The sequence below is a fragment of the Gymnoscopelus microlampas genome (assembly GCF_963454915.1).
Source record: "Gymnoscopelus microlampas genome assembly, chromosome: 11".
NCBI classification, from domain to species: Eukaryota; Metazoa; Chordata; class Actinopteri; order Myctophiformes; family Myctophidae; genus Gymnoscopelus; species Gymnoscopelus microlampas.
In genome coordinates, this window is record NC_139948.1 from 30,009,610 (window position 1) to 30,020,389 (window position 10,780).

Genomic DNA, 10,780 nt, shown 5'->3' on the forward strand with positions numbered 1-10,780 from the left:
CGTGCGTGAAGTGCGCGCAATTGTTTTACATTAATTAATTGTATACGTACGTGCGTGCCGTGCGTGTGGGAGGAACTAGGGAGGGAATAGTAATAGTAAACCCTCCAAAAATATATAGAACACACCACTGACCAGAACTAAATACTTTTACTCCTATACACCTATACAAGATGTACTGTAACAAAGAGGCGAGCGGAGCCAAAAACAGGCTAGTGTGAGAGCAGAAGTTAGGCCAATTGCATTTTAGGGAAGAAAGAGAAATTGCAAACCTAAAGGCAAAACCGCACCAATGCAACTCCTTGCAACATTCGGCAATCGTTGGGGAATGGGGATAATGGTTGCAAGTGGTTGCATGTTGCAAGGAGTTGCATGGCGAATCATTGGTGTGGATGTGGAGTGGACTTAAAAGTACTCAGTACTTTACAGCCTACCTAGAAATGTACTTGAGTAAAAGTAAAATATTTGTCTTGGAAATGTACTCAAGTAAGAGAACTAAGTATCAAAAAAATCTAATACTCAAGTAAAGTACAGATCCTCAGAAGATGTACTCAAGTAAAGTACTCAAGAACATTTACTTTATTTACTGGAGGACTATGTGTTGTCATAACTTTACTGCTGTAGCTCTCACAATACAGACCACCAGCTCCTCCCACCCGCTCGAGACAAGCAGCTTTTTTGACCCGTGAAACCACTTTTTCCCCTGTTCGTCTTGCAGATGACCACCCTCAAAACCTCATCTCCTGCCCCCGCCCCAATCTCCCCCACCCCCAATCTTTTTAAATAAATAGGCCTACATCAGATACAGCTGTGCAGTCAACTTCACACTTGTCATGAGGAGGCAGGCAGTGAGTATTGCCTATCCTACGGCTACATTTCGATTTGTCCAGTGTGTCTTTCTTTATTCAGCATATAATGAGTTTTAACCTTCATGTTGTGACCTTGATGCGGAAACTCAAAAATTCCATTTTGTTTGAATTATATGTTCTAATTTAACGTGACAGAGAAATATGTTATCGCATAGGGTAATGACAATGTAATCGGTCTTATGTGTCTTATTGAATGGATTAGAGTCCACTACATTTTCATCTTTATTTCCACCAGAGATTACATATAATCACGTGACCTCAATCTTCATGTATATTTCTTTTTCAGGGTAAACCAGAAGTTGCATCCATCAACCAACCGAACAGAAATCATGTTTCTGTTAAACATTTGCTTCTGGGCTGGTTTCATGATCTCCTTCCCTCAGTGCAGTTTTCAGGCATGTACGGAAGGGACAGCAAATGAGTGTAGAGAGGCAGAATTTGCCCCAGGTACCAATTTGGCAGGGGAAGGCTTTGACATCTCCAAAATGAGACGCAAGGGAGCCTTTGTCATTGACATGAGCCTTTGGAAACATGAAGACAAGACTTGCACCCTGTGTACCAACCCCTTTCTGGAGGGGAAAAAACAGAAGCTTCCCTTGTCAGTGGTAGATTGGCGGCCAAACCAGAAGTGCAGTTTGAAAGTGTCCAGTAAACTCTATAAGTCCAGCGAGTCTCTAGTCAGTTCCATCACCTCTGCAGTGAATAACAACTGGAAAGTCAATCTAGATGTTGATGTGGTTTTTAAATCAGGCTCACTGATGACAGCAGGAACTCAGTCTAAACTGGCTGAATACTCCATGGAGAAAACCAAGAGTGACAAGTTTACTTTCACAAGCCACAGCACGTCTTGTGAGTTCTACAGGTAAACAAATATGTTGCTCCAAAAAATATTCAGCCTTGAAATGTTCCTGAGATGTAAAGACTAGCATTACATGCATTGTTAAATAATGTTACTTATGTCTTGCTCCTCTGTGGAAACAGGTATCGCGTGTCTGGGACACCCAAGCTGCACAGGGAATTCCGTGCAGCAGTGAACAAACTACCCAAAACCTATAGCAAGGACAATAAACAACGCTATTATAAGCTGATTGACAACTTCGGCACCCATTACATCACAAAGGTGAACCAGATAAGAGTTGTTGCAAAGAAAACCATTTAATCCACACATCTCTATGGCAGGAGATTTATAGAATGTAACCCATTAGTAACAGTCTGTTCCATTATTCTGTGTGCTGTCAGGTGAGGTTGGGAGGAAGTGTGCAGTCTGTAACCAGCATCAAACAGTGCCAGGCCAGTTTACAAGGCCTCAGTGTGGAAGATGTGCAGCTGTGCCTTGATGTGGAAGCATCTGCTAGCATAGGTCACGGTGTGGGCAAAAAGAAGTCTGAAGCTAAACACTGCAAGGCAGATGTGGACAAGACAGAGAGCAAGTCTAGCTTCTCCAGCCTCTTCAATGACAGGTAAGGAGTAGGCTATTTTCTGTAGTATAAAGCACTTGCTATTTCCATTTCCCTCATACACTTTGATCGAGTTCTTGCAGAATGCGGCTGTTACAGTCTCGTGTCTTTCAGTTGCCAAAATGGGTTACCTTCTGTCAAAAAAAATATTCTGCTCTCTCTCTTTATGACAGGTTCACAGAAATAAAGGGTGGCCACACCACAGACCCAGAGCTCCTCTTCTCTGCTGATAAAGACCCAGCTGCCTACAAAGAATGGCTTAACACACTGCCACTGAATCCAGACGTAGTCACCTACTCGCTGGATTCCCTTCACGAGTTGCTGCCTACCAACACCTCAATTCGGAAGAACCTGCGCTCTGCCATTAGCCATTACATCCTAGAGCAGGCCCTGTGGAAGAACTGCAGTCAGCCATGTCAGGAGGGCATCAACGACGACAGAGATTCCTGTGTTTGTAACTGCAACAATATCCCTTCCGTAGGCCAGAACTGCTGTCCAACCAAAAAGGGATTGGCACGGGTGATCATTACTGTGCAGCGTGGTGCTGACCTGTGGGGAGACCCAGGCACTGCCACAGATGGTTATGTAAAGGTTTCTTTCAATGGACAAATGGTTATACGTTCCCCAGTCATCTACAACGACAACCACCCCCATTGGAACATGACCATTGACTTGGGCCCCCAGGATCTGTCAGTGGGGAGCAAGGTGAGATTTGAGGTATGGGATGAGGACAACCTTTGGGACGATGACCTGTTGGGAGAGTGTGAAAAATCCCTTACTGCTGGAGTGCAGGAGGACCTTTGTGTTCTCCAGCATGGCCGTCTGTACTACAAATGGGAACTCACTTGTGCTCCGAGTTTGGGCGGTCCCACATGTAGCGAATATAAAGCCTCTCCAATGAGTCAGGATCTGCAGAATGTGTATGTGTCACGACATGCTCACCCTGTTCCGAAGGCCACCCTGATGAAAATGGGAGTGTTTGTGGATGAATGTCGCCCAAAGGGTAATCATAGTCTTATTGCCAGTAGCAAACAGTGTGGTGGAATTTAATTGTATTCACAGTTCACACCCACAAGAACTGCTGTATGCTCACTCAGAGTGCATACATATTTTAAGTTTTAGCAAAATATCTATGTTGCTGCAATAGAGATGTTTTACTAAAACAAAGGGATGCTTTCTGGATCTTTATCTTTACTCTGCAAACTTTGCAAAATCTTTAAATCTAATGTTATAGTCTTAAGATATGCTTTAAAATATTAGATGCTAGCTTTGATTGATTGATTGATGTTTTTGACAAAAATGCATATTCATGACATGACCACATGTTCTTATCTCAGGTACCATGTGTAAATATGTGGATAACGTGTTTTTTTTTTATTCTCTTGTTTGATCTCCTTTCCCCCTTGCGCCCCCCCCCCCTCTCTTCTTCTTCCCTTTCTTTTTTTGGGAAAAAAATAATACGATAGGAATTATGCACGAAAACAAATGTCATCCACTTTTTTACTTCTGTAAACCTGTGATGTGACAATAAAGCTGATTCTGATTCTGATTCTGATTCTGATTAAGGTCTTGTACCTTTTTTTTCCTTCTCATTTTACATGCATTACACAATTTCTGGTGTTCAGATTTAAGTTTTGCTAATGCGCCAAAAAAAAAGGGGAAAAAAGAAGCCATCTCTGTAATTGACTTGATGTTGCTTACACAGAATAAGCATACAATACAGAGAGACTGGGTTTGTGATTTCAAAAAATAATTGCCATTATATTTTCATTTCCCCCAGAGATTACATTTGTGCATTTGACCTAAATCTTCATGATCAGTTTTCTTTTTCAGTGTAAACCAGTAGATGATTTATTGAACGGTCACTAAATTGAGTACTTCATTAGTATTCAAATTGCGCGTCAGACGGTCATAGCACAGCAAAATCTTGAATCTTCAATACAGTTTGTGTCTTCAATGCCAAGTTAATACTATTCGATACAGGAATTAACACTGCTATTATATCTGATAAGCCTAACCAGCATTTATTTATAACAATCCTTGCACTATTCTATGGTAATAATCCATACTTTGTATTGAAAATGCATCTAAAGCTAAAAAACACGGCTTGTGTGAGAGCAGAAGTTAGGCCAATTGCATTTTAGGGAAGGAAGAGAAATTGCCAACCTAAAGGCAAAACGGCACCAATGCAACTAGCCACAACTGCCATTGGGGAATGGGGATAATGGTTGCAAGTGGTTGCAAGTAGTTGCATGTTGCAAGGAGTTGCATTGCGAATCATTGGTGTGGATGTGGAGTGGGCTTAAAAGTACTCAGTACTTTACAGCCTTCCTAGAAATGTACTTGAGTAAAAGTAAAATATTTGTCTTGGAAATGTACTCAAGTAGGAGGACTATCAAAAAATGATAATACTCAAGTAAAGTACAGATCCTCAGAATACGTACTCAAGTAAAGTACTCAATTACATTTACTCCGTTACTGTCCACCACTGCACAGGGTTAGGGGACTGGAGGCCTAGCTGTCAGCTATCCTATAATACAATCCGAGATAAGTCGCATGCGTGAAGTGGGTTTGTAAGTTTGTCAAAAGTTTGTCAACACAAATGCGCACTGCGCATGTGTATGCATGGACACACTGTCTCTGTGCCGTTCATCCACTTGCGAGGGATCATATTTCACCGTGCGGGAGCACCTTCGTTGCCACATCCGTGAAACGGGCAAGAAACAAGCGCTGCCGTGGTCTATGCAAACTAGCCCCAAAAGCGCGCCCAAATAAGCCCAAAATCACTTATACAAAAGGCAGACCTGGCAACACAGGCTACGCCAATCATGTTCGAGAGATCTACAGGCTATGGGGCAGAGACGCTATGTGCCTTGTGCCACACACCGTATCTTAGCAACAACGAAAGCGCGACCTCTCATTGGTCGTGTCATGCTGAGGGCAGTTTCCAGATAGCAGCAGCATCCAAAACTCTCTCAGACACACAGCTCCCTGTCCCTGCCGACATCACAGATGCAGTAACGGCAGGGCTCCGTGATAGTTTGGCGAGCTAAGCTGGACAGACTAATAAATCGCCCTGTCATTCCTATTGTCAAGACGTTTAGGTCACTGCAGCCTGCTACTAATGTAACAAATGTTTATGTCCACTACTGTGATAGCGTTTGTTGTATTTGAATGATTAGTGGCCAGGGGTGCTTAACATGAGCCGTTAGCATGCGGCTAATGCTAACGCACTTTTACCGTAGCATGTAGCTAACGCTAACGTGGTTGTCGTGGCTGACGCAGCTGTGAAATCACGTTGTCAACAATCACAGTTAGTGTGGTGCATGTTACTATTCCTGCTCAGTTAGTCCATTGTAGATGGTGTGCCCACATAAGCCCAAAATCGCTTATACGACAAACAGACCTGCCAACCCTCATCGTACACAGTAGGGTTGCCAACAGTCCCGTATTAGCCGGGACGCCCCGTATTTGAGCCAAAAGGGGCGTGTCCCGTATGGGACTTTGTTTGTCCCGGACTCCGGTGCAAAGGGAAAAATAAAAAATATATTTCTGTTTGCGCACACTGCAGTGTGTCTGGCTGCGTGTTTGTGTGCTGTATGCGAAGGGCACTAGGACCGCTCAGTTGACAGGGCAGGCACAGTGCTCGCACGAGTGCTTGTGTGTGTGTGTGTGTGTGTGTGTGTGTGTGAGAGATTTTCTCCGGTGGGAACGGCATCATTGTTTGTGTGGCATGTCAGCCTGTTCCCAACCCTAACCCTAACTCTAAAACCGAAATAAAGTAACAAAAAAAGTAACTTTACCCGCGGGAAACCCGAAAAAAATCGCGCGGGGGACCCATGCACGCGCGCCCGTTTCTCCAGTTCTGGATGTTGCCAACCCTAGTACACACACAGCATTAGCTGCTAACGTGGCCTGCAACTTGGATTCTGTTGCTGCTGGTTGTTAATGCAGCCTGCTAATAGTGTCTAAAGCATGTATGTGAATGTTTATGTCCATTACTTAGACCGTCCAGAAAAATGCGTTTATGCGATCGCAGAATTTACCGCATAATCAGCAAAATGGCGCATAATTATGCAGGGGTAACGTTTTTTCAAAAAGGCCGCATCGCATAATATGCGCATCGCATCGCATAATATGCGATTCGCATCGCATATTTCCGCATATTTCACAACTTTTAACATATTTCGCAACTTTTCGCATATCGCATATTTCGCATATTTCGCATATTGCCGCATATTGCCGCATATTGCCGCATATTTCACAACTTTCCGCATATTTCGCAACTTCCCGCAATTTCACCGCATAAAAGTGCAAAAAAAAATGCATATTTCGTCACAGAATCAAGGATTTTAGCCCGCATAATCAAGAGTTTTAGCCCGCATAATCAAGAGTTTTAGCCCGCATAATAAAGGATTTTTGCCCGCGTTTTTCTGGAGGGTCTAATTACTGTGTTGCCGTTAGTTGGGTTACATGACTATTAGCCAAGCGCTGCCTATAATGAGCCGTTAGCGTGTAGCTAAGCTAACGAACGAGTAGCGTTAGCATGCGGCTAATGCTAACGCTGTTGTCGTGACTGAAACGGCTATGTTACACATCGTACCAACAACCTGTATGAACGTTAGTCTGGTAAATGTCATCAATGCTACCTAATTAGCCCATTAAAGAGTTTCATTTTTGTGTATTTTTTGTGGGTTTTTGGGACACAATGTAACGGCAGCGACGTAAGACTTTGTGAGCCCCCCAGACAGTTTTAAGTTGCTCGATTCAGTATTTAGATGTCAACAATGAACGTTAGTGTGGTGAATGTTGTGTGTGGTGCTGATGTTTGTTGTGTGAAGCTCATCAGAGTGTTTGTGTTGGAGCGCCTCAGTGCGGGTGCAGAGTTCATGTGCAACATCTTGCACGCGCGGCTGTGGCTTTACAGTTTTCCTTCGCCGTGTCTGTAGGTCCCAGGGACCCCCAAGGGTCTCCAGGGACCCCTAAGGGGGGGGGGGGGGGGGGCCTGGGTATTTTTTTTATCCCATGATTTTGTACCCCCAAACGATCGGCCCGCTTGTCTTATAACAGGATGTTTGGTGGAAGTGGCCATATGTCATGTTACAACAAATTGATAAACTTATAAGCTCTCCTTGACTAACTTTCAATTCTGAGAATTTAGAGTAAGACATCTTGGGTTTCGATTCCTCGACATATACCACCAATTCCGAGAAATGACAAGCCTGTGACATATAATACTTTATTTACTGGAGGACTATGGGTTGTCATAACTTTACTGCTGTAGCTCTCACAATACAGACCACCAGCTCCTCCCACCCGCTCGAGACAAGCAGCTTTTCTGTACCTGTGAAACCACTTTTTCCCCTGTTCGTCATGCAGAAGACCACCCTCAAAACCTCATCTCCTGCCCCCCCCCCGCACCAATCTTTTTAAATAAATAGGCCTACATCAGATACAGCTGTGCAGTCAACTTCACACTTGTCATGAGGAGGCAGGCAGATAGTGAGTATTGCCTATCTTACGGCTAAATTTCGATTTGTCCAGTGTGTCTTTCTTTATTCAGCATATAATGAGTTTTAACCTTCATGTTGTGACCTTGATGCGGAAACTCAAAAATTCCATTTTGTTGGGGAATTATATATTCTAATTTAACGTGAGAGAGAACTATGTTATCGCATAAAGTAATGACAATGTAATCGGTCTTATGTGTCTTATTGAATGGATTAGAGTCCACTACATTTTCATCTTTATTTCCACCAGAGATTAAATATAATCACGTGACCTCAATCTTCATGTATATTTCTTTTTCAGGGTAAACCAGAAGTTGCATCCATCAACCAACCGAACAGAAATCATGTTTCTGTTAAACATTTGCTTCTGGGCTGGTTTCATGATCTCCTTCCCTCAGTGCAGTTTTCAGGCATGTACGGAAGGGACAGCAAATGAGTGTAGAGAGGCAGAATTTGCCCCAGGTACCAATTTGGCAGGCGAAGGCTTTGACATCTCCAAAATGAAACGCAAGGGAGCCTTTGTCATTGACATGAGCCTTTGGAAACATAAAGACAAGACTTGCACCCTGTGTACCAACCCCTTTCTGGAGGGGAAAAAACAGAAGCTTCCCTTGTCAGTGGTAGATTGGCGGCCAAACCAGAAGTGCAGTTTGAAAGTGTCCAGTAAACTCTATAAGTCCAGCGAGTCTCTAGTCAGTTCCAGCACCTCTGCAGTGAATAACAACTGGAAAGTCAATCTAGATGTTGACGTGGGTGCTAGATCAGGCTCACTGATGACAGCAGGAACTCAGTCTAAACTGGCTGAATACTCCATGGAGAAAACCAAGAGTGACAAGTTTACTTTCACAAGCCACAGCATGTCTTGTGAGTTCTACAGGTAAACAAATATGCTGCTCCAAAAACACTCAGCCTTGAAATTTTCCTGAGATGTAAAGACTAGCATTACATGCATTGTTAAATAATGTTACTTATGTCTTGCTCCTCTGTGGAAACAGCTATCGCGTGTCTGGGACACCCAAGCTGCACAGGGAATTCCGCGCAGCGTTGAAAAAACTACCCAAAACCTATAACAAGGAAAATAAACAACGCTTTTATAAGCTGATTGACAACTTCGGCACCCATTACATCACAAAGGTGAACCAGATAAGAGTTGTTGCAAAGAAAACCATTTAATCCACACATCTCCATGGCAGGAGATTTATAGAATGTAACCCATTAGTAACAGTCTGTTCCATTATTCTGTGTGCTGTCAGGTAAAGTTGGGAGGAAGTGTGCAGTCTGTAACCAGCATCAAACAGTGCCAGGCCAGTTTACAAGGCCTCAGTGTGGAAGATGTGCAGCTGTGCCTTGATGTGGAGGCATCTGCTAGCATAGGTGTGGTCGAAACGAAGTCTGAAGCTAAACACTGCAAGGCAGATGTGGACAAGACAGAGAGCAAGTCTAGCTTCTCCAGCCTCTTCAATGACAGGTAAGGAGTAGGCTATTTTCTGTAGTATAAAGCACTTGCTATTTACATTTCCCTCATACACTTTGATCGAGTTCTTGCAGAATGTGGCTGTTACAGACAGTGGTGTCTTTTAGTTGCCAAAATGGGTTACCTTCTCTCAAAAAGAATATTCTGCTCCCTCTCTTTATGACAGGTTTACAGAAATAAAGGGTGGCCACACCACAGACCCAGAGCTCCTCTTCTCTGCTGATAAAGACCCAGCTGCCTACAAAGAATGGCTTAACACACTGCCACTGAATCCAGACATAGTCACCTACTCGCTGGATTCCCTTCACGAGTTGCTCCCTACCAACAACCCATTTCGGAAGAACCTGCGCTCTGCCATTAGCCATTACATCCTAGAGCAGGCCCTGTGGAAGAACTGCAGTCAGCCATGTCAGGATGGCATCAACAACGACAGAGATTCCTGTGTTTGTAACTGCAACAATATCCCTTCCGTAGGCCAGAACTGCTGTCCAACCAAAAAGGGATTGGCACGGGTGGTCATTACTGTGCAGCGTGGCGCTGACCTGTGGGGAGACCACAGCAGTGGCACAGATGGTTATGTAAAGGTTTCTTTCAATGGACAAATGGTTAAACGTTCCCCAGTTATCTACAACAACAACCACCCCCGTTGGGACATGACCATTGACTTGGGCCCCCAGGATCTGTCAGTGGGGAGCAAGGTGAGATTTGAGGTATGGGATGAGGACAACCGTTGGGACGATGACCTGTTGGGAGAGTGTGAAAAATCCCTTACTGCTGGAGTGCAGGAGGACCTTTGTGTTCTCCAGCATGGCCGTCTGTACTACAAATGGGAACTGACTTGTGCTCCGAGTTTGGGCGGTCCCACATGTAGCGAATATAAAGCCTCTCCAATGAGTCAGGATCTGCAGAATGTGTATGTGTCACGACATGCTCACCCTGTTCCGAAGGCCATCCTGATGAAAATGGGAGTGTTTGTGGATGAATGTCGCCCAATGGGCAATCATAGTCTTATTGCCAGTAGCAAACAGTGTGGTGGAATTTAATTGTACTCACAGTTCACACCCACAAGAACTGCTGTATGCTCACTCAGAGTGCATACATTTTAAGTTTTAGCAAAATATCTATGTAGATATAATAATAGAGATGTTTTACTAAAAACAACAGAGATGTTTTACTAAAAACAATAGATGCTTTCTGGATCTTTATCTTTACTCTGCAAACTTTGCAAAATCCTTAAATCTAATGTTATAGTCTTAAGATATGCTTTAAAATATGCTAGCTTTGATTGATTGATTGATGTTTTTGACAAAGATGCATATTCATGACATGACCATATATTTGTACATGTACAAATATATGGTCATGTCATGAATATGTAGTGAAAAGAAAACCTTTTGACACATACGTACCGTATGTATACGGTACATAGGTATGTGTCAAAAGGTTTTCTTTTCACTCTAATTATGTGATTAT

At 43.4% G+C, this 10,780-nt stretch overlaps 2 protein-coding genes across 2 annotated transcripts; both read left to right on the top strand.

Annotated features, from left to right (window-relative positions):
- The first annotated feature begins 1,164 nt into the window (after positions 1-1,164).
- Positions 1,165-3,713, top strand: LOC311055317 (perforin-1-like). Its single transcript, XM_084071456.1, has 4 exons — positions 1,165-1,728; positions 1,848-1,986; positions 2,106-2,326; positions 2,497-3,713. The coding sequence occupies exons 1-4, from the start codon at positions 1,196-1,198 to the stop codon at positions 3,371-3,373; spliced, it is 1,770 nt and encodes a 589-aa protein (XP_083927582.1). The 5' UTR covers positions 1,165-1,195; the 3' UTR covers positions 3,374-3,713.
- A 4,080-nt stretch (positions 3,714-7,793) lies between these two features.
- Positions 7,794-10,647, top strand: LOC311055318 (perforin-1-like). The gene is made up of 5 exons (XM_084071457.1): positions 7,794-7,825; positions 8,135-8,710; positions 8,829-8,967; positions 9,087-9,301; positions 9,474-10,647. Exons 2-5 carry the CDS (start codon positions 8,178-8,180, stop codon positions 10,348-10,350), a joined length of 1,764 nt encoding a protein of 587 aa, XP_083927583.1. The 5' UTR covers positions 7,794-7,825; positions 8,135-8,177; the 3' UTR covers positions 10,351-10,647.
- Positions 10,648-10,780: the final 133 nt, after the last annotated feature.